The sequence below is a fragment of the Daldinia caldariorum genome (genome assembly GCF_022478825.1).
Source record: "Daldinia caldariorum strain CBS 122874 unplaced genomic scaffold F4812scaffold_12, whole genome shotgun sequence".
NCBI classification, from domain to species: domain Eukaryota; kingdom Fungi; phylum Ascomycota; class Sordariomycetes; order Xylariales; family Hypoxylaceae; genus Daldinia; species Daldinia caldariorum.
In genome coordinates this window covers 398786-426509 of record NW_025953048.1, presented here as the reverse complement: position 1 = coordinate 426509, position 27724 = coordinate 398786, and the positions used below count along the sequence as shown (strand labels likewise).

The 27724-nt window shown below is 48.3% G+C and overlaps 10 protein-coding genes across 10 annotated transcripts; 4 read left to right on the top strand and 6 right to left on the bottom strand.

The window, feature by feature from the left end:
- Positions 1–712: 712 nt before the first annotated feature.
- On the bottom strand, positions 713–2238 carry F4812DRAFT_433925 (S-adenosyl-L-methionine-dependent methyltransferase). The gene is made up of 3 exons (XM_047934679.1): positions 1873–2238; positions 1116–1796; positions 713–1059 (listed from the first exon to the last, which is right to left on the bottom strand). The coding sequence occupies exons 1-3, from the start codon at positions 2010–2012 to the stop codon at positions 900–902; spliced, it is 981 nt and encodes a 326-aa protein (XP_047788719.1). The 5' UTR covers positions 2013–2238; the 3' UTR covers positions 713–899.
- A 757-nt stretch (positions 2239–2995) lies between these two features.
- Positions 2996–6284, bottom strand: F4812DRAFT_77713 (N-terminal binuclear Zn cluster-containing protein). Its single transcript, XM_047939421.1, has 6 exons — positions 5935–6284; positions 5747–5874; positions 5623–5687; positions 5252–5566; positions 3953–5189; positions 2996–3881 (listed from the first exon to the last, which is right to left on the bottom strand). The coding sequence occupies exons 1-6, from the start codon at positions 6139–6141 to the stop codon at positions 3080–3082; spliced, it is 2754 nt and encodes a 917-aa protein (XP_047788718.1). The 5' UTR covers positions 6142–6284; the 3' UTR covers positions 2996–3079.
- A 2246-nt stretch (positions 6285–8530) lies between these two features.
- Positions 8531–10750, bottom strand: F4812DRAFT_77718 (uncharacterized protein). Its single transcript, XM_047939422.1, has 2 exons — positions 9805–10750; positions 8531–9672 (listed from the first exon to the last, which is right to left on the bottom strand). The coding sequence occupies exons 1-2, from the start codon at positions 10490–10492 to the stop codon at positions 8696–8698; spliced, it is 1665 nt and encodes a 554-aa protein (XP_047788717.1). The 5' UTR covers positions 10493–10750; the 3' UTR covers positions 8531–8695.
- Positions 10751–13764: 3014 nt separating this feature from the next.
- F4812DRAFT_77669 (uncharacterized protein) lies at positions 13765–14667 on the bottom strand. The gene is made up of 2 exons (XM_047939420.1): positions 14284–14667; positions 13765–14218 (listed from the first exon to the last, which is right to left on the bottom strand). Exons 1-2 carry the CDS (start codon positions 14578–14580, stop codon positions 13922–13924), a joined length of 594 nt encoding a protein of 197 aa, XP_047788716.1. The 5' UTR covers positions 14581–14667; the 3' UTR covers positions 13765–13921.
- Positions 14668–14854: 187 nt separating this feature from the next.
- F4812DRAFT_433916 (IGPD-domain-containing protein) lies at positions 14855–15942 on the top strand. Its single transcript, XM_047934678.1, has 2 exons — positions 14855–15289; positions 15399–15942. Exons 1-2 carry the CDS (start codon positions 15013–15015, stop codon positions 15809–15811), a joined length of 690 nt encoding a protein of 229 aa, XP_047788715.1. The 5' UTR covers positions 14855–15012; the 3' UTR covers positions 15812–15942.
- Positions 15943–17664, bottom strand: F4812DRAFT_433915 (uncharacterized protein). The gene is made up of 2 exons (XM_047934677.1): positions 16666–17664; positions 15943–16613 (listed from the first exon to the last, which is right to left on the bottom strand). Exons 1-2 carry the CDS (start codon positions 17112–17114, stop codon positions 16265–16267), a joined length of 798 nt encoding a protein of 265 aa, XP_047788714.1. The 5' UTR covers positions 17115–17664; the 3' UTR covers positions 15943–16264.
- A 1510-nt stretch (positions 17665–19174) lies between these two features.
- Positions 19175–19658, bottom strand: F4812DRAFT_460672 (kinetochore component CENP-S-domain-containing protein; the record flags this gene model as incomplete). Its single annotated transcript, XM_047937728.1, has 3 exons — positions 19175–19344; positions 19421–19544; positions 19635–19658. The coding sequence occupies 3 exons, from the start codon at positions 19656–19658 to the stop codon at positions 19175–19177; spliced, it is 318 nt and encodes a 105-aa protein (XP_047788713.1).
- A 282-nt stretch (positions 19659–19940) lies between these two features.
- F4812DRAFT_77593 (DUF1531-domain-containing protein) lies at positions 19941–21020 on the top strand. Its single transcript, XM_047939419.1, has one exon. It carries the CDS (start codon positions 20193–20195, stop codon positions 20661–20663), a length of 471 nt encoding a protein of 156 aa, XP_047788712.1. The 5' UTR covers positions 19941–20192; the 3' UTR covers positions 20664–21020.
- A 501-nt stretch (positions 21021–21521) lies between these two features.
- On the top strand, positions 21522–24327 carry F4812DRAFT_460670 (ATP-dependent metallopeptidase Hfl; the record flags this gene model as incomplete). The annotated part of the gene is made up of 2 exons (XM_047937727.1): positions 21522–23466; positions 23525–24327. The coding sequence occupies 2 exons, from the start codon at positions 21522–21524 to the stop codon at positions 24325–24327; spliced, it is 2748 nt and encodes a 915-aa protein (XP_047788711.1).
- Positions 24328–25345: 1018 nt separating this feature from the next.
- On the top strand, positions 25346–27724 carry F4812DRAFT_460669 (HCO3 transporter family-domain-containing protein; the record flags this gene model as incomplete). The annotated part of the gene is made up of 4 exons (XM_047937726.1): positions 25346–25740; positions 25862–26032; positions 26109–26662; positions 26751–27724. The coding sequence occupies 4 exons, from the start codon at positions 25346–25348 to the stop codon at positions 27722–27724; spliced, it is 2094 nt and encodes a 697-aa protein (XP_047788710.1).

Sequence of the window (27724 nt, the reverse complement as noted above, 5' to 3'; positions counted from 1 at the left end):
CTCATGTACCATCGTATTACGTTAAGATAGCCTAAAAAAATTAGATGCAAATTTCGCTTGAAGTGTAACTATCGTCATGACGAAATGAGTATATAATCATACCATTTATCATCCCGTCGTACTGGTATTGCCGATTATGCAGACATAGCGCCAAATTCACGCCCCGCAAAAACGGATCGCCATCGGAAACTCACGGTCGAAGCAAGGAGAAAAAAAAAAAAAAAAAAAAAAAACTGCTCCTCAATAGTGTTCCTTATTTTAGATAGACGTCTATCTCAGTAATAATAACTTGTGAGATTCGGCTGATTGTCGAAAGTACATTTGGTGCCCAACATTGTGTTGGATTTTGACATGAACCCTGCACGAAGCTCTATGTAAAACTCCTTTGGCTGATGATATTCCCAATAGCGACGTCCCTCTCATATAAAATCAAGTAATGTTGGCACCAAGGATATTTATAAGCCTACCTCGATTAAAATGGCAACCGAAAGCCTTTTCAGCTTCTAAGATTTATTTCGAAGTGCCGCACTATGCTCTATTATGAGTCAAACAGAATATCTGTGCGTACCTAACCCAAGGTAACTAACGTGAGATCATTACTACAAAGCCTCAGCTCTGCTCGTTCAACCCTCCGACTTGATTCAATCTACCTATGAAACAAGGTTCCGTAATAGATAACAGTCACTCGATGAGACATGGGATCAAACAAGTATTCTAAGTAGTAAGTATGTGTAATATTATTTTGCTATACTACGTATATTTTCAGAGCTTATATCATATGTCAATTAGGGGATATAGTACCTTAGGTAGGTACCTACGTATGTTCGCCCTGGTGACCCTATAGTCAATATACTTGATGTAGCCAGCTTTTTTGCTTCCTATAGCATCACAATTCACATTTATGGCTTCTCAAAACACATGACCGCGTATCTAAACGTCCCGTTTGCGTAGCCTCTCCTCATCGCCCTAAACGCCTGTAAGAAGGCAAGGCCATCCCTGCCTTGAGATATGGCAAAAGCCCATAGCGAAGGCGAGGACACCAGAGACCATGATATGTCCCTAAGCGCGAATATTAGGCCCGAGATCCCCGAGTAACACAATTTAAGGCAACTTACCACGTCTTGGCCACATCCTGACTTATATCAACGGGCTCCTTACGGGTCTTGAATCCCGCCTGCGTCGCCAACGCGACATACTCATCCGCAGTGTAGAGCCGAGGGAGCAGCATACCATCCTCGATGGGCTTGATATCAGCAGTCTCCTGCTCGGGCGATAGATCCGGCGCCTTGAACCAATCGGCAATAACCAGCAGCCCCCCGCTCTTCACCAGCGCAAATGATGAAGAGAAAAACAGCTCTTTGTTCGGCAGATGCGAGAGGGCCTCCGATATCCAGACACAATCAAACGTCTCCGCCTCGCCGGTGGCAGGTCGGAAGTGATTTAACATCTTCTCGGCATCGAGCTCAAGGAAGCGAACTTGCCCTCCTGTCTTCCCCGTCTCCTCGGGATACTTCGCGAAATCTCCCAGTGAAGAAGAGGTCGAATCACCGATCTCAGTGGATGTCAATTGACGCGCGATCTCGACCTGACGCCCGCTGATCGTGATCCCCGTGACTTGACAGCCGTGCTCACGCGCGAGAAACCGGCTTGTGCCACCGATGCCGCACCCGACATCTAGGACTTTAGTACCTGCGGGTAGAGCAGATATCTCCAACAGGAAGTTAATCAGGTTGACCTGGGCTTGCTCTTTAGTCTCACTAGGGGACTTGAAGAGGCCATGATGAATATGTTGACCCCTGTGAACTGGTCAGGCTCGGTCGTTACCTAGCAGAACTGTGAAATAAGAGAGAAGAGATGAGAGACGAGAAATACCATAGCGAGTAGTAGTAATCCGAAGCGATCTCGTAATGCGTCTTGATCCTGTCCTTCAGCGACTCGAAGGACCCGTGGGCCTCAACGTTGGGGATCTCATGCTGATCTCCAGGATGATCCAAAACTTGTTGTTGAGCCATGTCTAATAATCAAGATGTAGATGAGTATAATATATATAGTCTTATTTTATTGAGAAATAAGGTAGAGAATGTTTCACGCGATAACCACCAGCACACCCACCATTTACTGTAAACGTTAGAAGAAGCTGTTGTAAATGTAGTGAGGTAAAGTTCTCCTCAATAGATGACGGGCCGGAACAGCGCTAAAGCAAGCAAAGCAGGGGTTCTAATGTACGGCCGCATGTTACCTGCATATTGTTGAACACTTGTGACGAACCTGAATCGTCGACGTCATGGTGAAACCTACGAAAGAGTTGCGGTGGGAATTCAATTGAACTAAGGTTGAATTTGTGCATTTACATATACATAATATACCTATGCACACATATACTCGTGGCCTAACAATAATAGGAGGTACACAGAATCACAGCTCTCTCACGATAATAAATAAACAGGCATTTATACAAATTCAAGGTAGAATTAAATAAACACAATACTAAAGAGTAGGGATATATGCTACCAACTCGAATATATAAGCTGTGTCTCGCATCTCGTCTCGGCTTCTCTTCTCAGGCCGTTGAACAGGCAGAAATGCCCCGGTATAAACGCCACGCCCATAACCCTCCTACACGTAAGTAAGATAAGTAAATAAAGAGTAACTAGATAAACAATCTCAAACTCCTCATGGGATACCCGCCTACCTGTAGTAGATTTACTTGCTAGATGTTGTCGGCCGTCGCGGTAACGTTAATCTGTATGGTACAATCTTTCCAACCCCTGCTTTTAGAAGAAAAACAACAAGAACCACAACCTGAACACCCGTGCTCGGTTCTTCGCGCTCTCAATGACCCCGATGTCCCGGATGTGTTTTTTTTTTCTCTCACACGCTCGTCATGCCTATGCTTATGCCCCGCTCTCTAATCGACTGTAACGCCTAGGTTGGCTGGGCCTGTGTATTCTTGTTTTCGCACAAATTTCGAAATTAAACAGTACGACCGGCCTTTAACTGGCTACCTTAGGTAGTACCTAGGCAGGTAATGGACCGTCGGCGTGATATTAATTACTCCTCCTCCCCATAAATAACGTACTCATGCACCGTTCTGTGCCGCGGACCCGTTCTCGAAGCTAGCATACGCAGTCCCCGCGAACTCGGCCCAGTCCCAGTCAAGCCCGGACATCTGCCACAGCTCCTGCGGCAGTAGCGGCTGGTACCCACCTCCGCCCGCGACTCCGGCTCCGGCTCCGGTAACCCCTGGAATAGACGGCAACGAGATCGGTTGTCCGAAGCCCGTCATCTCCGAGAAGTTGCCGAAATCCATAGCATCGGGGTTCCATTCCGACTGTTGCGCTTGTGATGGGTGTTGTTGCTGTGTCTGTGGTGATGAAGAAGATGGCGGCCAGGCCCCTGGGCCGTCGCGCGGCGCGGAGCCATTATTCGAGCTAGCCGTGTTCATCGGGCTGAAGCCCCCGTTTGCGGCGTTATTGGCGCGGTTCTGCTCCCCGTTGAACTTGGGCGACAGCTGCGACGTTGCCGAGTAGTTTCCGGTCGGCGTGCTTGCCGACGAGGCTCGCGGCGTGTTGCTGCTACTCATTTGCGGCGGAGAGGAGTGGTTGATGGAAGATTTCTGAGGCTCGTGGCTCTTGCGCTTCCGCCGGTTCGTCTCGCGTTCGGCCTTCTCGATGACGATCTTGGCGATGCGCTCGAACTCAGAGCACACGCCGAGCATACGGTGCACGCCACCGGTCTCCGCCTCTTGGCCCAGGGTGGAGAGGAACGTCACCACCACGTTCATTAATTTCGTGTCCGACTTCGCTCGCGGGTCTAGTGGGTTTTGCAGGATGTTCCCGAAGAGTGTGACGAGCGCTGAGACAGGGAAGTAGAGGATAAGCCTACCGGTGTGTTAGTACGAGAAAACCAAAAGAAAGGGGGGGTTGCGGGCAGAAATGTTGGGGAATCTCACCAGACGCAGGAGAAATCGCCTTGCGGGATATATTTGAGCAGTTGAATACTTGCTCTGGCGGCGGACGCGCATAGAGCTGCAGATGCAAATACCCGCGGATTTAAAGGCCTGGCGTTCAGGCCCTGGATCGCGTAATTGGATAGTCGACTTGTCCAGTAGCCATGATGTACAGACATGCGGTGGATTGTAGTGAGGGCGTTGTAGTAGGAGAAATGTAACATGACCACATGGACTATCAAAGGAGTGTGAGACGCTTTTATTTCGTGTTCTGGGCGGAAGTCAATCGGGATGTTGTCCTTCCACTCTTCTAATTTCTTATCAAGCTCGCCGATGGTCTGCAGCAGCTCGCCGTCCGACAGCTTGGTGGCCTTGGTAGAGTAGAGCTTCTTATAGACCTGGCTTTCAATAACTGTCAATTCGCACATCGCTCGGAATAGATTCATCTTTCCCTTTCCGTCGGCAAGGGGGATGTTTCCAATATTGTCTACTGGGTCGGCATCTGGGAGCTCTACATTCATGTCATCGTCATCCTGCGCCGGAGGTCGTCCGGACCGGAGACACAAATCCTTATCCAGCATATATGCTATCCAGAACACTCGCTTTCTCTGCTCAATCTCGACCGGGTTAAGATTAAAACCACTTCCGCGCTTATGCAACCCGATGCTGTGGGACAGTCTGATAGCTGCGGCAACTAGCAGAAACGAGGGTTGGGGGTTGGGAGTACCCTGCATGAAGGAAGCCATTCCGAGCAAAGCCTGCACGCTCAACAAGTCGGTATTGCGCATCGTTAATTCGGAGAAAACCCCCATAGCGTTCTTCATATATCCCCATGACTTGTCATCCTCTTCCTGCGGTACTAAATTGCTCATGACTCTGAGGCGATGGGCGATGGCTAATGCAACATTCAAGCTGGCCCACCATCCCGACCCCTGGTAGGGGTCATTGGAATATTGCCTCTCAACAAGATGCATAAATGTTGGTTGGTGGAACAGCGGGAACATGCAGTTGAAGTTGTCAAAATAGTCTTTGAGCAGGGATAGCGCTTCTGGCTTGGGCGGTAATTGCCGATAAATCGGGCGATGGAAAAGGTCGCTGAAAATCTCGGGTTTCCAGTGATTCCATTTGTGATCATCGATAGATACTGAAGATATCATTTGTTGAAACGATCTGTCTCCGGTTTTTTCATTCACCCACTGGATACCCTTCGGTGAGAATATTGAGAAGCCCGACGATGAGCCTAATGCGAGTTAGCGAAATCCCTACACGCATAATAATCTATGGTTAATCTATGAATAGTACCTATATATCTCGTCTCCCCAGACTGATTCGTTACTAATGAACACATCATCTCAGATAAGGATTCAACCTCTTCATCTTTGGGCCGATCAGGCTGTGGTGAGCTATCCTTTCTATCGCGATCTCTACTCGGCTCTGGAGATGCTAGAGAACTTCGAGGAGTTGATGACGCGCCATCGTGACCGGATGTGGCTTGCGACGGTGATGTGGGATTAGACGTAGCTGCCTGTGAAGCTTGTCTCGATTGCTGGTGCTTCTCGGCAAGGCGTTTTTCCAGCGTAGCCAAGTCAGTCGACTCATCATCTTCACCGAGTAGGCCTTTCTTATCTTGTGAGTCAATGCAAGATGTATAGCTGAGGGGACTTAGGACGTACCAGACAACCTTAGCAAACTTTCCATACGCCCTAAACGGTTTTCGAGGCCCTCGATGTACTTGGCACTAGTTAAATAGGTCAGTCTCAGACTACAGTTTCGTCGAAGAACCTAATCCTCTCATACCCTTTCGGCGGACTTCTCTTCTTCTCGACTTGCGTGAAGACGCAGTCCGTCTTATAATTGATACAATGAGTGCACGCAGGGAGCTTCCCATCGCACTTTATTTTTTTCTTTCGACACATATCGCAAGCCTTCATTTATACGGGGTCAACCTGTGTACAGCCGCACAACTGAAACTGGTGACAACTCACCCGTGCGATTCTTCTTCTCTTCGCATCGTTCGGATCGTCTAACAACGCCGAAGGATCGAACGCCATTTGCGCCGCGAGGTCCGGATGCAATACAGGTAAGCCATCGTGACTATAAGCCCCGAATATCTGCGGTGGTTGGTTCATCAGTTGCGGACGGGGCATTCCTGGTATTTGGAAGCCCCCGGGATCAACTCTCATGTGTTCCATCACCTCTCTCTCTCCAGTGGACCTAGTTATTATTATTTTGGTTGGAAATCGTTGCTCCGAGTGATAAGAAAATCGACGCGGTGGTTATCGAGGTACACGACGTTACCGTGGGGTGGGAATTCGGACGATTCAAAAGGTCAATGTAAATTGACGTTTTGGAAAAATAATAGTTCGGCCTAGGCAACTTTTAGGTAGGTACTTTACGTGCTACTGGGGTTTTTGCGGACTTAAAGTGTTCCCCATGGACCGTGGGAGGAGCATGGACAGCGATCGATCTCCTTGCCTGTCTTTTATCGAAATTGCCAGACGGGTCTGGCTCCAGTCCAGACGCTTACCAGATGCGCTATTCGCTCGGTGAATTATTCAAGGGGGCTTGGAGCGGGTTTAAACGCCAATGTGTGTGCAAGGGCTCACTGTACGATGTACATTCGCGGATTCGTACTCGCTTCTTTATAAACTTAATGCTACCTGATACTCGATGTACTCGAGGTACTGCAGAACTAGAGGATTTAGACGCCAGGGACCGATTTCGATTGAACACGAAGATACGGGTATGTATTGTAGATATTTTAGGTACAAGAATTTGTATGGCTGAGCTATCAAGTCGCGTGGCTTAGATGTAAAGACCAATAGTTTATTAGAAAATGTGGTCGAATTAATTATCGAGCCATTCTTGTCTTCTTCCGTATCAAGAGGAGGGGCAAAGAATTCGTACTTAAAAAGTTAGATGGAAATTCTGTTGTCTAAGACCTCGAGGCTTCAAGATGCCCATCTGCCTGGTACCAGGCTAGCTGGGCTACTGACTACCTCCTAACCTAACCTAACCTTAGGTTAGGTAGGGACCAGGGTAATAACAATTCAGGGACTTGCGAAGACCGCCCTCCTTGTCCAGACGTCCAGACAACGATTCAGTGGGATTGATGTCCCCGTGAATCAGAATTCACCTTGACAGCACCAAAGAGTCTGGGGTGGTATTGTAGGGGATCCAGTATGATACATAGTAGATATCCTCGGTGCTCATGTACCTACAACGCCTCTGATAATGCCGTGTTCCATGATTTACAATCCAGTTAGCAAGATTTGAGATCAAGAGTCGTCCTAAGTTGCTTAGTTGCCCCTGAAGTTTAAGACAACAGATTGTCAAGGTAGTCGAGAATCGACTCGATCGGACAAAACCATGTACTAGACCCTTCACCCTTGGAACCCTGAATATTGAAGAAAAGTTTCCGAGTCCTAGTTCAGCCCCTCTTGCCATTTTCAGCGACAAAAAATCAAAGCGTATTTTCGAAGCATTCTTTTATAACATAACTAACCCTTAAGTCCGGAGGAACATAGGTACCTGTTATTTTCAAGTCAAACCCTTACACTTACGTATTCCCTCATGATTGTGACGACATAGGATTAGGTAGGAAATATCATACGATAGCCACCAAGACGTTTGATATTGGAGGCCGCCCACCACACGCACATGGCTGATAATCTTCAATCGTTCCCCGGCGCTGGGTTACGTGCATCCCCTCCCCGAGGCTTGGGTTGCCTTGCAGAGGTAGCCCCCGTTTCATCCGTCTATGGTGGGACGAAGAATCTAATCTAGACTCAACACCCACAACACCCAAGCCGGTGACGAGATCTATCAACAAGCGTTGGCGTTAGCGTCATCCGGGGTAAAAGACGCTCAGCCTAAACAGCAACAATTTAGACTCAACTCGACTGTCACTTTTCTAAGTCGTCCGTTTGTCGCAGCGAAACGTGCCGGCATGGCGGGTATTGACCGACCAATTTGTAATAACAGGTCTGAGCGTCAATAGGATCGTGAAAAACAAGCTCTAGTCGTGTTTCATATCCGTCTCAACTACTTATCCCAATGAGCCCCTACGTCGATCACGGTTGGATAGTTTAGGTAGATGTAATGCATACTTGTGCTAGGGGATAAAACGCTTCAGTAGTAGCTTAAAATTCATACATAGTGATGGAGGATTGCCTCTTAAACCATCCCTAATGGGAATAAACTGGCACCTTCAAGATCCATACGTTTTGATAGGCTTATTAGCCGGCATAATAAGGCATGTCTTTGCATTTGGGTCCTGAAAACAGTTGTCACACAAGATCCGAAATGACACAGGACAATACGTCTGATGACAATTATGCTTTGATTACCTGGGGAGCAGACGAGACAAGACAGCTGCCGCGATCTAATCTCGACTCCCAAATATCGTACTCTCATTGTCGATATCCAGCCTCCAAAAGGGGCTCGAAACGACGTTTTTGACTATTTACAAGAAATGGTTTACACATCGGACGCAAGGAAGAAAGTTGAAAGCAAAAAGGGTTGGTTAGCTTTCTTTATCTCCTTTTCCGCCTCTCATCCCCCCCGAATAACCCTTTTGAGATTTTACTTCAAATGTCAACGCCAACCCGATGCCGTGACGAATGATAATATATCGACACGAAATAACAAACAGGTATCATCAAAAAAGAGAAGAAAAAAAAAGCGAAATATACACGAGTAAGGATGTTAAGATAAAAAAAAAAGGTAGCAGGGTATCTATCCAGGTCATAACTCCTCGGTAAACCGGGAGGTTGATCCGTGGGAACGACTCGACCCATCGTGAGAAGGGTGGGATCTTCCCAGTGGATCTAGGGAGGGAGGCGCAAGGGGTGAGTTGTTGTCTGAAACGGGACTGAACGGTGCCTGCTCCGTCTTCGGGGTCCGAGCCGGTCCCGGGTTAAAGACGGGGATTCCGCTTTCCGGCCGCATCGGAGCACCCACGGCTAGCCTAGTCGGCGCGAGCCCGCCACCTAATCCAGGGAAGGTCGAGTCTCGATATTCGACGGACTGGTCGCTTAATATAGTGTCGCGGGGATCCGAGTAGCCGTCTCCGCCGAACTGGATGACCGGTGGTAACTTCCTACCCGAAACCTTTGAAAACCCTCGTTCGCCTCCATCTGCCGAGGCGGCGCTGCGTCCGGAGAATCGTTTGTGTCCGGTCAAGTTGGCGAGAGCAGCGGGGATCGCAAAGGGAATCGAACGCCGTCTTTCAGACATAACGCCGTCGCCTCCGCCGGGACCGGAATTTCCAACCAAGCCGCCACCAGGGCCTCGTTCGCTCATGGAGCCCCGCATAAGCTTACGGGTGTTCTGGCGCTTCTTCCATTTCAGGAGGAAGAGAGCAAGAATCAAAATACCTGCAAGTGCAGCCACACCTCCCAGAACGCTTCCCGCGACCGTGGCCGAATCGGGTCCGCTCGAACTAGAGTCGCCATCGGTCGCTACGGCGCTCGAGGATGATGGCTGTGCATTGCCGGCGCCGTCATTACCACCGTCCGTCTGACTAGGTACTCCCCAAGAACTGAATGTAGTTGATGAGGGGCTAGAGCGAGTGGTACTGGTCGGCGTAGATGAAGTGAAAGAAGAATCAGACGGAAGTATAGTACTAGATGACCCGGAAACAGAGGTATTGAAACCCTCTGCCGAAAACGGAAGTTGCGAAGTAGAACTGGTATTGTTGGAAGAAAAGGTGGACGAAGAAGCTATAACGTTGTATAAAGTTAGAATGCAACAGCAAGACGAATAGCAGCGACGGAGTAATTCATTAATTAATTGATTAATTAATTAGGTAAAAATAAAAATTATATAAACCTAAAAAAGAATTCTAGACTTACATTGGGTTGTGTTAGTCACGCCAGCAAAAGATGGAAAAACGGGAGAGCCTGATAAAGGAGTGGACGTCAAAGGCGAATAAGATAAAGTGGGAAAGGTAGTAGGCATCGAGGACTCCGACGGTGCTACGGTCGGGTCTATCGTAGGGACGGAAGTCGAAGAGGAGAGGCTGTCGCCTTCATCGTCGCTAGCTTCCGGGGTAGAAGTGGTAGTAGGTAAGGCTGGAGCGGATACGGATACAGGTACGGATACAGGTACGGATGCAGGTACGGATGCAGATACAGAACTTGTTGTCGAAGTAGTTGTTGTGCTCGGGTCGACAGTGACGTCCGGTTCGGAGCTAGATATATAGCTGGACGAAGAAGACGTCGATGACGTTGAAGATGTCGACGTTGATGTTGATGCCGATATCGATATCGGTATCGATGTTGATGCGGATGGCGTGAGGGTCTGAAAAGTAACGGGGGCACCGGAGGAATCGATAAGCTCGAGAACGGAAACGGTTTCTATAATTGTGGTGGGTTCCGAATCGGTGCGCTTATGGCCCCTTTTGTTACTATTTTGAGAACGAGCGTGGTGGGTATGGTGGTGGTAATGATGGTGGTGGCTTTCTCTAGAGTGGTGAAAATGATTGTGTTGATGTACGTCTCGGGTCTGAGGGAGTGAAGACCCCGAGACTGGGGTTGTCATCGCGCGTGGCGGTGAAATGGACAAATACGAGCTTTTTTTTCTCGAAAGTGCGTGCGTGCGTGCGTATAAGCGTGCGTACTAGAAAAATACTAGTTTTTTTTTGAGAGGCAGAGTTCGGATTCGCTGGTTTGGGATTTGGGGGCGCGGGTTGCTTTGCGGTTCGCTGCTTGGAACTCGTTTAGCCTAACTAGAAAAGAAAAATAATGAGTGAAAGAGAATGAATGCGTTAGTTAGGTTTGCTGATCATCCAGAATAGCATCCCATCATTATCGTATTATTTTCGTCCCCGATTCCTGCTTCATCTGGCTTTATGGTCCTTCTATCGTTGCCGGATCCTCATTGTTGGCTCAAGAGGCTGGAACCGAAACATCGACACCCACAAGCGACGAACGGTCGGCCGGACGTTATGGTGAGGATAAAGAGAAGTGAAAAGAGAGAAAAGAAATTAATGCAACCCGGAGGCGGATGTGTTTTGATAATATGTTTGCCAGTAAAAAAAATTAAAATGAGATACCTCCTAGCAGTGGACACAACCCCCGAGCATCGTTAGCTTCGTCGGACGCTCAACAAGGCACTGAATTTGAGGGCTTGTCTCGCTGTAAATGGACGACAGTGCTGGAAGGGTGATGCTGCTCATTTCGCTTGGGCTGAACGCTGTCCCTCTGACCAGGGGGGTCATAGACATGCGGGCCAATCATACATAATAACATCTACGAACAGGGACATGGGCAAGTCCGTCTGCGATTGGCTAGTGAGACGGGGATTTCTTTACAAACATACTATGTACGGGCATCTTCTTGCATCCTCATAATCTTTAGGACTGATCTCCAGGCTGTTGCACCATTCATAACGTTTCGTTTCTCACGAAGCCCCTTTTAAGACTCTTCTACTAACTATGTGCAAATTATTGTGGTGGATCTGTATATCAACTCGAGATTCAATAAGAAGGTGACGTATAGGTCTATATAAGCTGTGAGATATCAAAACATTGGTGCACGGGCGGACGAATATGAATATCACAGTGAATATCATTGTACAAGTACATACTTCGTAGTACTTCTCGACAAACCCAAACCACTGTGCCAAGCCTGTAACCAATGCAGGAACACGAAGTTTTGACTGCAGCAGGTTAGCAACCTGAACCCGCACAAGGTTAGCCATAGTTACCGGGTACATAGTAGTAGGTAAGATGGATAGAATGCCCATAATTCGATCCATTCCCGTGTAGCCTCCATATGCAAACCACATGTACTTAGTTCGTCGTAAATTGGACTGGCTGGCGTGTGGTAGAACAGCTCGTATTCCTTGAGTGCAGATCCATCCTGCTGGAAAGCCACGCGATTCGGATTGATTGATTCCTGACGTATAAAATGATTCATAACCAGGCTCGTGTCACCAACTTGAACGGAGGTCTTTTTCACTTGCTCACTTTTCCCACTTCGACAGAACTCCTAGTTAGATCTTTGTTCCCCTCATACTCCATCGTCGGGTTTATCTTCAATCATCTACAGTTGCATTCTTGCTGAAAAGACCCGGCCTAGTCCGTAGTCTGCTTGGATCGGTCTGGGCTTACGGCCTAATATTAGATGGCGGCAGGGTCCCCAGGCCAAAAGGTGGACCGCTTTATTTGATCTTGCGTGTGCTTACGCGCAGCTTTAGCACTTGGCTATTCCAGAATTGTTATGTTTTAGGGGAATTGCGTCATGATTTCTATACGATTCTCCCGTGATGGAGTCGTTGACGACTAGTATCAGAAGTCTAAAGGGAGAAGAAAGGGGAGAGAATGTTTATTTTGAATATACCATTATTTACCTGGCTTCCTGGGTAAAGGAAGGGATACGTATGCATGCTTATAAGTAGGCATCAACCACGTATTGTGATGAGACCACGAATCTCAAGCTAAGATGGTCTTAGTTTAGCACAAGCTGCCAACTTATTGTTAGCTTCGGGCTACGCCCTATTTTTGCACGCACCATCTCGTACGTAGTACCAACGCATGAGAGTCGTCAACTAATCCACCAAGCTTAACTAGAATATATCTAGCATCTTACGAGCATATGGTGCCTGTGTTTCAGCATCTCGTTAGGCGCCAAGCTCATGAGACATGTCTTCAAGAATTGGCCAGAAAGGGCAAGCAAAAGAATATTGTGATATTGTAGCCTGAACGAGGCTACCAATAATACATTATATGTGTCCCAATTAAGACAATCGCATCATACATTTTTATTGTGGCTTGCCAGGAAGTTTTATAATGTAGTAATTATGTACCTACTATTCTTTACACAAGAAACTAACCCAGCATAAGATACATACCTACATACTCTTAACTATATGCTGAATCAGATTAGCTTATAACTTTTCTTAGATTCGCCGTTCTCTAATTAGGGAGGTAATAACTCTTCGGTGGCATACTGCCTTATAAAGTAGTTGTGATACTACCTAGGTGTTAGTTTATATTGACGATGGCATCTCACCCACCTTTTGAACCCAAAAGAGCAGCCGGCAAGGAGGTAAAACGACAGATCTGCAAACAGGCTTACCCAATACCGTGGCGACTGCCACAGATAGTGAACCAATGAGAAATGCTTCTCTCAGTTCCTTTAGACAACATTGCCATATTACCATGATCGCTCGAAACTCTCGGAAAGTTTTCAACAAAGCTGCATGCATTAGGTACCTACGTTACCTATATAACAAATCTAAGTCTGATCAGTTCAGGAATCCGAAGCAATATAGAAATGAACGTTGGGATGCCGAAACTTGATTTATTCTACCAAATCTACCTACTTGATATCCAATGAATCTGCTCTCATTATCAAATCTATGACAGCAAAGGATGTATCTGGCTTCATAGGATTCCTGAAATTACCATCCTCCAACCCTCAAATCATTATGCCGCATTATCGAAATTTACGACATTGATTTTGGCTTCAGGACCTAAACTATGATCAACTATGCTTTACCCACGCAATAGGCAGGCGGATAACTATTCGCAAACCTATCTACCTACGCTTCAACGCTTCAAAGTAGTCTCTCCAACAAACTCAACAAGGTCTGTTCCTAGTTTGGGTGAAGAAGGTTTTCATATAAGAGTCCTAGGTGTTCGAGAGCAGTAAGACTCCTATATGAAACAGCAAAACTCCCAAGCTCCGAAAGTCCGCTCTTGTCCATTCCTCTCACGGAGTTATATGATGGGCATTGGAATGAATCACTTCCTACTTGTACGAGGAGCAAACTAGTTTGAGAGGTAACTAGCTTGATTAGACCCACGCACATGGTTAATGACCATATTAATTTCGTCTTGGAGGGGGTATCGCGAAAATGCTTTAATGCTAATCTTATGGATCAATGCTCGTATTTTCTCGGGGGGGTAGCCCGAATCAACGCCAAAACGCCATCCAGTTACTCATATTCCCGGCCAAAACTCTCCTACGCGAACGAGACTCTCTTCTTCTTAGCCTTGGTGGCCTTGGTTCCTGCAGATGCGACTTCTTTGATTCTATCACCGTCGTCGTCGTTATCATTAGAATGCTTAGTCCTCTTCCTCTTCCTTCTCAGCGATTCTTTAGTTTCGTCGAGCTTCGCTTTCTTCTCCTCTTCTTTCTTCTCGGCCTCGATTCTTCTTGCCTCCCGGATTTCTTCCATCTGTCGGGCCTTGATCATCTTGGACTCGATCTCGCCCTCCTTGCCAGCCTGGACCATAGCTAAAATTGTGTTCATGCTTTCCTATTGGCGCGTTAGCAATCTTTCTTAAGTGACGATGAAAACGCCTATTTGCGATCTGGCCGTACCTTATCGTCCACGAAAACCTTGCCCTTCTTCTTTCCCTTGGGCTTCGTAACACCAACAGGAGTAATCATATTCAGTTCCGGAATACCCAATTCTTTCTCCGTATAGACCTTCTTCTTTTTCTTCTTCAACAGGTCGGGGATGTTTTTCCCTTTCACCTGCTTCGAGAGTACCGGGCTTTTCTTCTTCGACTTGACAACGCCATCTGATGAACCTCCTTTCGAAGACTTGCTGGAAGATATACCTGATTTATTAGCGGCATGCTTGTTTTTAATCGTTCTCGTTCTCGAAGGCGCCATTTTTGCTGAAGTTGTGATGCGACGAGTTGTGACTTGAAGACTTTGGCGCGACCAGCAGATTGTAAAATAAAATAAAATTGTAGCTTTTCTTATCACTGATAAGAAAATAAGAAAACAGGTACCTACCTATCTATACCCCCCACTGATCGGCAGAAGCCTTACAGCGGTCCTGCAGGTGAGGTAGCGCTATATACAACCCTAAATCGATCAATTAGCTTTGTCGTGATTGGCCAATTATCTGGCGCTATAGCTTTTGCCTTAACATAAGCCGATCCTCGGCTTAGCTTAAAAATTCACGACGGCTAGGTAGTACCTAACTTTATTACTTTATTACTTTATACTTTTTTTTTACTTTATTCTCCTTAGTTGGCTTCTAAATTTCCAAGTTGATAGCCAGCTCGGGAGAGTAGACCAGCTACTCTTTCAACGAAGATGGGTTCTGAGAAATCTAGTCCGCGATGGGCGGCGTTCACTCGCGACACCAACGAGACAAAAATCCAGCTAGCTCTGAACCTCGATGGCGGGGACTTTCCTGAACACACCGACCCCCGCCTACTGACGTCCGTCACTGAGGGCCATGCCACCCAGTCGAGCAAATCGCAAATTATCAGCGTAAACACAGGCATCGGCTTCCTCGACCACATGCTCCATGCCCTGGCCAAACATGCCGGCTGGAGCTTAGCCCTGGCGTGCAAGGGCGACCTCCACAGTACGAGCAACCAACCTTCCCACCACCTAGCAATGTGACATGAAGAACCAAGAAGAAAGAAAAAAAAATGAGAAACTTCCGCTGACGAAAAGTTATCCCCGTGAAAAAGTCGACGACCACCACACCGCCGAGGACGTCTGCATAGCGCTCGGGTACGCGTTCGCGAACGCGCTGGGCAGCGCCTCGGGGCTAGCACGGTTCGGGTCGGCGTACGCGCCGCTGGACGAGGCGCTCTCGCGCGCGGTGGTCGACCTGTCGAACCGGCCGTACAGCGTCGTCGAGCTCGGGCTCCGGCGCGAGAAGATCGGCGACCTGAGCACGGAGATGATACCGCACTGCCTGCAGAGCTTCGCCCAGGGCGCCCGCGTCACCCTCCACGTCGACTGCCTCCGCGGCCAGAACGACCACCACCGCGCCGAGAGCGCCTTCAAGGCCCTCGCCGTCGCCATCAAGCAGGCTACCGCCAGGATACCCGGCAAGGAGGGCGAGGTGCCGAGCACCAAGGGAACTTTGAGCGTATAGCAGACAGACTAAACTAACCTAAGAGAAATGGTAAAATTTCTGATGATACGTGTATTCGCATACTTGAGACAACTATAATCGCAATCGCATTCAAATTCTATCAAGACGGCGAATCATCAACATTAAAGCGTATTTCTTATTTGACTTCGTTCTATTATATTCATACCAGTTAAGCAGTATTAATGCTAGCTTAAGAGTCCTTACGTTACAGTTACATGCGTTTATAGTAGACGACCAAGGAACTCGACACCGTTAATTACGACTCAGCCCGTAAGTCCTAGCCATGCTTAGCAATTTTCATCAGAATTCATATAAAGCAGCGAGCGATAACATTTCCAATGCCAATCCCGTGCAGGGTATCACTCCCAGTTCATAAATATATTTCCCCTTAGAAGGGTACCATACCCTCAATTTTCATCAATAGCTCCCCCTTTTCGGAAGAACTGCGTTCGCCTAGTAGCGGTAACCGGCCGGAGTAGTATGTGCTGTTGCGGTACCGGTCTCGGGGTAAGCAACTTGGCCGTCGTACTGGTATTTGTTATTGTGCGCACCATTTTCATGACCGATAGCCGTAGTCTCGGTGTTGTAGCTCGGGCGCATCTGGTCCGGGTGGGTGTGCTCAGGCAAGATGTTAGGATTTGTGCTTTCTACAGTCTTTTTTCTGCGGAAGAGTCCGAATAGACCTCGACGGTTGCCGTAGCCTGACGTGTAGTTGTTGGCCGGACTAGGGCCAAAACGGTGCTCCTTACGTCGGTGGCGGACGAGGACAACCTCAAGGAGTGCAGAGAAGATGAAGAAGACACTATTATATTAATTAGTAAGTAATACGAATAAAGCTAGAGAAGAAAGCTTACATTGCTACAATTGAGACAGCGAAGCAAGCTGTTTCCATCTTGCACACGACTCTGTAGCTAGGGTTCTGGTTGTTGATCAAGTCATCAGCGAGACCGGTGCCGAAAGGCGTATCGACGGTGCCGGTGCAGCTGCTGGCTCCTCCACGAGTGGCGCTAGCAACGTAGATGTAAGATCCGACGAAGCAGATATCCAAGACGATGGCGATGAAAGAGGTGAAAGGGTGACCAGCCAAACAGCACAGGAGCAGCAGACCAAGAATAGTATACAGCACACCGATTCCCGAAATACCCTCAACGGCGCGCGTCCACGTCGGTATGGGCAGGTTACGGTTAGCAAGCACCGCGAGGAAGTACGAGAAGAGCGCGAGGATGAGAGCGCTGCAGCAGAACTGTACGCCGCGGATGAACCATTGCACTACTTTGAGCGCGAGACCCGTTTTGGCGCCCATGATGGCGGTGTGTTTGCTTAACTTGTACGATCAAATGGCAGTTATACGGAGCAGTAGCAGTAGTAGTAGTACGTTGTGAGATGATGGGCCGGGAAAGGTGAGAAGTGTGAGGTATGGTGTGTCGTGTTGTGGTGTGAGTTGAGTAGAGTTTTTGAGATGGAGAGCTGGCTACCTATCCAGAGGTTCCGAGGTTCCGGGGATAAGGTTAGAAAAGGTCTAGGCAAGAGAAAAAAAATTGTGCAAGGAGTAGCAATAATATAGATAGACCGGGGAAGAACAGAAGGCTTGGAGATCAAAATAATAGGTGGGTTAGGGTGAACAAGTGTGTATCACTTTCTTTTAGGCGGTCGGTCAATGAAAGAGAATCAGTGTTACTTAAAAGGTACCTCATTAAAGATCAATGGCCTCCAAACATGTAAGTGATAGACGTAGTTCCTTACTAAACGTAAAAAAGATGGGTACCACCTACCTAATGACCATAGCTAGCTCTAGTAGGTACATGAAAATTAACGATGACGAATGCGGTCAGAGTTTATAGTTTATCCTAATCTGCGCCATTACAGCAAGGTTAGGTACATAATACCAACAGTCTTTCAGTGAACATGTCCCTCAGTAGAGCTTCTCATTCGACGATGGCCTGCTGCACTAGTGCCGATCTGCCGGCGTGACGTGGGGACCAGACAAGGAATTGGAGAGGTAAGCTTCTTGATTGGATGCACAGTTGACCAAGCCACACAATAGCGTCATAGCCTGTGGCTTCGGCAGTGGCACGTCCAAGTACCTCTCAGCTCTTAGCCACACTCGAACAGCTAATGACGATCGTCATCCCGTCTCATCCGCCCTGCTGCTGCTGCCGTCGCAACAAGGAACCATAACTGCCTATGTAATCTGCATGTGAATTCCTTAAGCTAAGCTATGTAGAATACGTACAAAGAGCTTCCAAAGCTCCCTCTTCTTCGATAATAAGCATCATTGAGTTCTTTTTCCGGCCTTTTGTTACTTTGGGAGGACATCTTAGAAGTTAGAATGCGATTGTTTACTTTCATCCGTTTCCATGAATATTCCCGCAGGAAGTGGATCTAACTACATGCGATCGCCTATCGTGACCGACATTTGTACGAAAGTTTTTTTTTCTTTTACCAGGGGTCAACTAGAACAAGTACTACTGTTAGCTCGTCGATATTAAAATGCACCCGGCCGCATGACTGGTTTTCAGAATTTACCTCATAGGTTGTGTACGGTTTTCTCAGCGAAAGGACCTGCTGTAAGGTTTTATTACAAGGAGACTAGAAGACTGAATTCGAACAATTGTGTCACTCAAGTACCTACCTTGAGAGCCTTGCGTATGTGGATAACTGACCATAGGTTATAGCGAAAGGAGTGCATTGGCCAAGCTGTTATTTACTGGTTGGTACCGCATGTGGTTTGGTAGACTTTGCATTCGTTTATACTTCAATGTAACTAACCTTGTTATCACCAGATGATGGAAATAAAGCACATTCCATCATTAAGCGTTTTTGATGAATGAAATCAGATGAGGGGTTGAGATTGGAAATATCATGGATTCAAATCCCATCCAGGTTTAACGATTTCTCTTCATTTTAGCCCCCTATCTGTGCTTCTTCTTCTCGACCTTTAACTCCTTGCCTTTTCCCCTAACCAGTTCCTGGAGCTTCCATATTATGGGAAATATACTGTTTCCTACCGAGCAACGAACTAGAAGCTTGATATATGAATAAACGGTGAACACATTTTCGGTGGAGGGGAGGCTGTCTCGAGGTGCTTAGGTAAGGCATATTATGCATTATCTCCCTGTGATGAGAAAGTGTATGCTGCTTCTGCATGGTAGGACCAAGTTCTTTCTCCTGCCCATGTGGGTGTTTCCGTCGTGTCCTTCCTCTACATGTTGTAACTCGGCTCTGGTAACTGTATATTATGAGATAGCGCCTGCCGATGTCCTCTTGATACCAAGGGATCGTAGTTCAGACGGACTTCTTCATAGCTTGAACCACTATGTGAAAAAGAGTTTAACCATGTGACAATATGAATTGCAGATGGCTTCATCTTTTTGATTTGCCCTTTGCCTTAGATGCTTTTTGCTTGTCTACGAAATCCTTGATGATAGCGTGTAGGTCTTGATTTCGTCTGGCCAGCAGTAGGACGTCGTCTGTGTTGATAGTAGTGCGCCCTGCATGGCGACTAAAGTTCTCCAGATCCAGGGCCACGTTCTCTGGAACAAATTAGCTTAGGTTCAAGGTTGGCTACCACGCACGATAAAGTTTGGGAGTCGATGAATATTGTGATACCTATTTGAGCCCAGACCATCTCTGTCAAAGCACCGATGAACTGGGGAGTGACATTTCTGTTCCTTCTCAGGGTCTCTTCATCAACCATTTTCCCCACCGCAAACCATAGTGCAGCTTTAAGTTGCTGTTAGTTATACTGGAGTTAGCCAACTTTTTTTTAAACTTTTTTTTGGGGGGTATAGAAACGTTCAAAATGTGCTCTCACTTCTCTTACCTCTTCCTCGGAATTATCCGGCATGATTGTATTTATGGTGATATATCTAAATTTAGGACTTGTCTTTGTTTTAGAAGGAAGTTGGAGAGCAGCTAGCTGGCAGTTGGACGCGTTTTGGTTACGTCAGAACGCGTTGAGAGCACTGAAAGTTTAAAGTTTTACGCAGTAAGTTAGTGCTCGGAGTGCCAGTGGTGTAATTTGCATACCTCATGTTAGGTAAGGTACGTACCCTTATTCAAGGGACCGTGCGCGCCAAGGTCTTCTGGATGCTTATTTCACGCGGCAGGCAGGGATTCTGAACCGTTGAAAAGTTTCACAAGCTTTTATACATTTTGCATGTCATTCATTTACGCTACCTGTCCGATTGTCCCATTATTGAATAAATTTTTGAGGCATTTGATAAGATATTATTTTGCTAGGCCAGAGTATACTATAACCTTACCTCTCGGTTTCTTTTTTTCTTTCCCCCTTTCCACCTTCTATTCTCTAGCCCGAAACTCCTACGGACTTCGTTACCGAATAATCTATTTACCATAATACGACAAAGAAACTATCATCATGTCCGAACTTGTGGATCTAGTTGCTCATCTATTCGATACGATATCCAAGCTCTTTACGCTAGTTAAAGACCGTTTTAACCACAATGTTGCCGAGTCCTTTACGTCTATGACAGCGAAGGAATGGATTCGGTTAGTTATTATCGTCGGCGCCTACGCGTTATTACGACCGTACATTATCAAATATGGCGCCAAGCATCAAGAAAAGCAGCTCGAAAAACAGTTCGCGGAAGAAGAAGCCAGGGAAGCGCAAATATCGCCTAATCAACTACGCGGCGAGATTGGCATACCTGAAGATAGCGACGACGAGGAGCAAGCGGAAACCACGGCTTCGGATTGGGGAAAGAAGGCACGGAAGCGCCAGAGGAACATGATCAAGAAGTTGCTGGATGCCGAGGAGAAGAGACTCCAAGAGCTACAGGAAGACGAAGAAGACAAGGATATTGAACAATATCTAGTTGCGGATGACTAGTAGTACTATGTCAAGAGAAGATGGACGACATGGTTCGTTATCTGCGGCGGGAATAGCAAGGACCACCTAATGTTTAATTGAATGCATATTGTCCTCAACGTGACTGATGGATAATGGTGGAAATGTACGATACTATTTCGAAACGAAATTTCTTATTTGATAAAGTGCTGTCTGACATGGTTCTGGCTGTTAAGCGTTTATCCACGATGCCATGCTTAAAATTTATGACGAGCTTATCCAATGTGTATGTATACCTCTAGGTTAGGTAGGTATTGTACAATGAATTTATATTGTATCAATGCTGCGTGTTTGGCATCGTAATATAATTGGAGTTGTATGTCTCAATGCTTAGCGATCTATTATATTATTTGATATTTGTATCTAATTGGATATAATGTACATAACGGAGGTGCATATTTACTTATCGGAATAAGAATGTAGGAGCAGCTTCCATCTCGGTATTCCCCCTTAGATAAAACCCCGCTACGTCCGAATGAGTCACGTGTGCTACGTCGTTGAGATACATAGTAACTTAGTAACTTAGCTGAGGACCTGAGGTCATGAGCGCGCTAATCTCCTTGAGGTTAATCTCGCGCTACGGAAGCTTTGGAGTCATCACCCGCCGCATCTTTCGACAGAACGAGTAGAATTCGATTTCTAACACACCATTTCCATTCATACTTCATCCGCCCGCAATATCGACTGCTGCAGCCTACGCCTACGCCTACGCCTACGCCTACGTCCTCATGAGATAACTCGGTTTTTCAACATTATCCTAATCTTCCTGGACCCTTGATATCTCTCCTCCCCCCCCCCCCTCCCCGCCTTCACTGGCCTCACGTTCTGGACTAGCCCGGCATGTCAAGCTTATTGCGGCGGTCGACCGGCCTTGCGCGGATCGCTAGCAATACGTTTAGCGCCTCTGCCCGCTCGACGATACGATCCTCGCGTTTGGTACCTACATCTCAGGCTGCCTGGGCAATCCAGCTAAAGCGCCATTACTCTGAAAAGAAGCCAGAGGAATCTGATAAGGAGAAAGAAGCTAGCCAGAATGCGGTTCCCCAGTCCAAACTTCCCTATTCAAAGCCCGAAGTCCAAAGTCCTAAATCGCCTGGACCAACGGAGGAGGATCTGCCAGAGGCACCCAATCCCCCTCTTTATCCTGACTGGGTACACTTAACCAAGGAGGAGCTCGAGGCATTCAAACAACTAACCAATAAGGTACCTATACGTGTTGACGATAATATCTTTAAGATAGTAAAGAGAACTGGGTTACCTGTTGACCTTCGGGATTTAATCAGAGGTGTAATTACGGGAGACGCTGGCCCTTCTGTCATAGCAAAAGCATTGAAGGGTTTAAACCAGTATTACAAGGGGTTAAAAGGTATGGACTTAGGGGAACTTACTAAGGACTATAAGGACCATAAGGATAGTGAACCTGACGCCTATACCAACATACCCTCAAAGAAAAACCGGAAACAAGCCAGAAAGGCGCAGGAACAAGAAGAGAAAAGAGGTAACCAGCAGAGGTCTAAGGAAAGTGAACAGGGTTTTAATGGATTCAACTCGAATAAAAACCCCCCCGGCCCCAGCCCGAATGGCAATCCCACACAAGGAAACGACTGGCTTACCATGGTAGTGGGCTCGGCTATTGCGTATTGGCTTTACAACTCCATATTCGAAGAGAGTGGCCGAGAAATCACATGGCAAGAACTAAGGAAGAACTTCCTAGACAAGGGTCTTGTTGAAAGAATGGTTATTCAGGGCCATCGAGTCCGTGTTGATCTCAACCGGGACGCGACCCAATCGATGTATCCTGATTCAGTTGCGACACGCCCCGGTTTCCACTACTACTTCTCTATTGCCTCTGCCGACGCTTTTGAAAGGCGTCTAGACGAAGCTCAGAACGAACTTGGTATCCCTAGTAGCGAGAGGATTCCTGTGAGCTATGCTCCGGAAAGCCCATTCTTCAACCTCCTGATAGCATTCGGCCCTACAGTAGTGCTTGTCAGTCTTCTCGTCTGGGCTAGTCGACGCGGTCCCGGCGGTGTTGGTGGGTCAGGCGGTGTCTTCGGATTCGGAAAGAGCAAGGCGAAGCGCTTCAGTCACGAGACTGCAATTAGAGTCAAGTTTTCGGATGTAGCTGGTATGGACGAAGCCAAGCAGGAGATAATGGAGTTTGTGAGCTTCCTCAAGAAGCCGGAACGGTTCCAAAGACTTGGCGCTAAAATCCCGCGCGGCGCAATTCTTGCTGGGCCTCCTGGAACTGGTAAGACATTGCTTGCAAAAGCCACTGCGGGCGAATCCGGAGTACCGTTCTTCAGCGTAAGCGGTTCTGAATTTGTCGAGATGTTTGTTGGTGTGGGTGCGTCCAGGGTCAGAGATCTCTTCGCCACGGCGCGGAGACACACGCCGTGCATCATTTTCATCGACGAGATCGATGCCATCGGGCGGTCTCGATCAGAGGGCCAGCGGTTTGGAGGAAATGACGAACGAGAAGCTACGCTCAACCAGATCCTGACAGAAATGGACGGGTTCAACACCACTGATCAGATTGTTGTTCTTGCCGGTACCAATCGAGTAGACATTTTGGATAAGGCGCTGATGCGACCTGGACGATTCGACAGACACATCAACATTGACGCCCCGACGATGGCAGGACGACAAGACATTTTTAAGGTTTACTTGAAGAAGATTGTCACGAATGAAGAAATCGAATATCTAAGTGGCCGGCTTGCGTCTCTGACACCGGGCTTCGCTGGTGCCGATATCGCAAACTGCGTAAACGAGGCTGCACTCATTGGTATGTTCCATGACCCATCTCGTCGAAAAATGTAGGCAGGATTACTAACGAGAAGTAGCTGCGAGGAATAATGCTACGTCGGTTACGCTACAGCACTTTGAGCAAGCTATCGAGCGTGTTATCGGTGGTCTTGAGCGCAAGTCGCTAGTGCTAAACCCGGTAGAAAAGAGAACAGTAGCTTATCACGAGGCCGGACATGCTATCTGTGGCTGGTTTTTCAGATATGCGGACCCCCTGCTCAAGGTTTCGATCATACCCAGAGGTAAAGGCCTCGGATATGCGCAATACCTGCCGGGAGATGCATACCTGATGACCTACGAGCAATTGATGGACCGGATGGCTATGACATTAGGAGGCAGAATCTCAGAGGAGATACACTTTCCTACAGTGACAACGGGAGCTAGCGATGATTTCGACAAAGTAACTCGGATGGCCACAGCTATGGTAACACAATGGGGCATGTCTGACAAAGTTGGGCCGCTACATTTCCACAACGACGAGAGCAAGATCTACAAGCCGTTCTCTGAGGGAACGGGTCAGGTTATCGACGCAGAAGTAAGACGGATTATAGAGCAGGCATACAAGAAATGCAAAGATCTTTTGGTAGAGAAGAAAAAGGAAGTAGGACTCATCGCAGAGGAATTATTGAAAAAGGAGGTCCTTGTTCGGGATGACATGGTTCGGATATTGGGACCCCGGCCATTCAGTGATAGGGACGACTTTTCCAAGTATTTTGGTGGCGATGCTCGTAATGCACCGGCAGGACCGCCGCCAGCGCCATCATCTCCATCCCTTCCCGATGCTCCTGAGCCCCCATCAAGCCCTGCAATGTTCAGGGAAATTGAGGAGGAAAACAGGTAGCAACAGTGTATATACGAATTAATCAGTTAGGGAGGCTGAGGCTATTTCTAGCCTGGAGTTGTTGAGGGCTCTCGTCATGGTCTGTGATGACACGAAGCTCTCAACTCATCCAATGTATGTTTAAAGTACGATAAGAAGGGGAAAAAGGGGATGTGTTATATTGCCGCCACTTGCACATACTGTACAATATTAGATAGAAGCCTCACAATCGCAAGACGCTGGGCCAAGGTTCAGATGTAAGAAGACAAAAGTAGAGTTTGGCAGACCATACCGATGACGGCATCCTCATCTGTCAATAAGAGTTCGATTCCCACCCAGATGACCCCCGGCCCCGGATGCAGCTAGCGACCAGCGGCCTTACGCACACACTTTGTTGCCGCTGAATCCCCAGTCTCTCTGTGGGGAAGCGGCTCGGCAACGAGAGAACTAACCTAAACCAAGTAGAGAATATGTCAGGGTTCTTCGCATATGTACTTGGCATCTTCGATTAAGTAATTGTAGGTCTCTTTTTTTTTTTTTTTTTTTTTTTTTCCTATGTGAAGTACACCGCCGGTCCAGGCTAGTTAACTGATCTTTCTTTTTTCCAGCTGTGGTTTAGGTTACGTACCTCTCTTCATCAATAAGTACTAGGTACTCTTCTATTCGTCTCTGGGTCAGTATCGTTTAGTACGTCTTATTATGGATACCTATTGTCACCATTTCAGCTCGGATTCATAGCTAATAACCTATCTTAACAACCTTTTATACTGCTTTACCTCTTACGTCAAACTTACTGACCAGAGACATCAATTTATTGGGTTAAGGTAATTATCTAAGATACCTTTAAATAGGTAGAGGTACCTAACGTGGTATACACCTGGTTCTCTCTAAGTACCCTCTTATATTGGGTATATATTATAGGTGGTATTTATACTACCTTTTTTATATGCGACTATAAAGGCGCCTATTAGTTTTGGGAATTGCAAGTTGCCTATCACGGATTTAACATAGACTATAATTGGGCATCGATTCATGCGCAATGTCGCGGACGGCAGACTCGCTGACCCTGCCCACGGCGATGCATTCTTCCAACGGTCACGGCGGGACGGCCGAGTCCGGAGCTGGCGCCAACCCGTCCCCGAGCGGCAGGATCCGGCAATGGACAAGCTCCCTGCTGACATCCTCGCGCAACGCCTCCGGCCATCATAATAATAGTAGCCACACGAGCAATGATGGTGATGGTTATGACGACGGCGACGACGACACCGCTACGGAACAGCGTTCCGGCTACTCGCCCGATAGCTGGTGGAAGATCCGCCTCTTTCGCGGCATGGTCAACGACGTGCGCCGTCGGGCGCCGTATTATTGGAGCGACTGGCGCGACGCGTGGGATTACCGCGTCGTGCCGTCGACGATTTATATGTATTTTGCCAAGTACGAAAATGTTTCCCTTGTGAAAGTTTTAATTTGGGGCTTACCTCTACTCCTAAATTCGGGTTTTCCGATATTGAAGAAATGGAAGAGAGAAACTAATACAACTACGTCCTTTTTTTAGTATCTTGCCTGCTCTGGCCTTCTCGCTGGATATGTTCACCAAGACAAATATGCAGTACGGCGTAAACGAGGTGCTGCTGGCGTCGGTCCTCGGCGCCGTCGTCTTTGCTATACTGGCTTGCCAGCCGTTGGTCATCGTGGGAGTCACGGGTCCTATTACCGTATTTAACTAGTATGTTTACCTTCCTCCCAGATCCTATCTTACCAATTCTAGTGCTCTCTGAATGTATCTGACGAGAAGGACTTAGTACTGTCTACGATATCATGACACCCACAGGAACTAACTACCTGGCCTTTATGTGTTGGATTGGGCTCTGGTCGCTTGTATTCCACTGGATCCTCGCAATCACTAACTCGTGCAACTGGTTACGGTACGTGACGCGGTTCCCCTGCGACATCTTCGGGTTCTACGTTGCCTTCATCTACCTGCAGAAGGGTATCCAGGTGCTTGAGCGTTTCGGCGATGGCTCGCCCTTCTACCTGTCTATCATGGTCGCTCTGCTCGTCTTCATGGTTGCATACGCGTGCGGCGAGTTGGGTAGCAGCCCCTTATTCCGCCACCCCGTCCGCGTCTTTCTCAAGGACTACGGCACCCCGCTTACCGTTATCTTCTTCACCGGCTTCGTCCACTTCGGCCGCATGAAGAACGTCGAGCTCGAGAGGTTGCCTACCAGCGCGGCTTTCTTCCCTACTGCGGATAGGGGCTGGCTTGTCAACTTCTGGGATATCTCAGTTGGCGACGTGTTTATTGCCATTCCCTTTGCTGTGCTGCTCACTATTCTGTTCTATTTTGACCATAACGGTAAGCTAGCCTGTTGCCGCTCGTCTGTGGAATAAGTCGACAAGATGTGTTTGCTTGGGAGCTACGCTGACTCATGTGTGACAATCAGTATCGTCCCTCATCGCGCAAGGGACCGAGTTCCCCCTCCGCAAACCCGCAGGTTTCCACTGGGACCTATTCCTACTCGGCCTCACGACGGGCGTCGCGGGGATCCTCGGACTACCCTTCCCGAACGGACTCATCCCGCAAGCTCCGTTCCACACCGAATCCCTGTGCGTGACGAAGCTGGAGGCGGACACGGAGGAAAACGGCGAGGCAAAGGGCCACTACGTGCTCAAGCGGACGCACGTCGTCGAGCAGCGCGTGTCGAACCTGGCCCAGGGCCTCCTGACCCTCGGCACCATGACGGGCCCGCTGCTCGTTGTCCTGCACCTGATCCCGCAGGCCGTGCTCGCGGGCCTGTTTTTCATCATGGGCTTCCAGGCCCTCGAGGGCAACGGCATCACCGCCAAGCTCCTGTTCCTCCTGCGCGACCGCGCCCTGACCCCCGGCGGCCACCCCCTCGCGGGCCTCCCGCGCCGCGCCGCCGTCTGGGCGTTCGTCGCCGTCGAGCTGGCCGCCTTCGGCGCGACCTTCGCCATCACCCAGACCGTTGCCGCCGTCGGCTTCCCCGTCGTCATCCTCGCGCTGATCCCCGTCCGCGCGCTCGTCCTGCCCCGCGTCTTCACGCCCCACGAGCTCGCCGTGCTCGACGCCCCGACCGCTAGTCCGTTTACCATGGAGAGTGTCGGCGGCTCGTACGCTGCTGCTGCTGCTGCTGCTGCTTCTGCGGCCGCCGATAACGGTGCTCCTTCGCGTAGCCGGGAGGGCGTCCGCGGAACAAGAAATGATAGCGCCGGCGATGTTGGTGGGGACGCCACGGGCCCGAGGAGAAAAAGCGAGGAGCTCCTTGCGGAGGAGGGCCGCGGAGCGTCGTCGCGCGAGGAGATGGGGACGGGGACGCGAGACGAGATTGAGATGAGTCGGTTGGGGATGAGTAGGAGGGGCCAGGCGAGTCGGAGCGCGGGGCACGAGGAGAGTTAG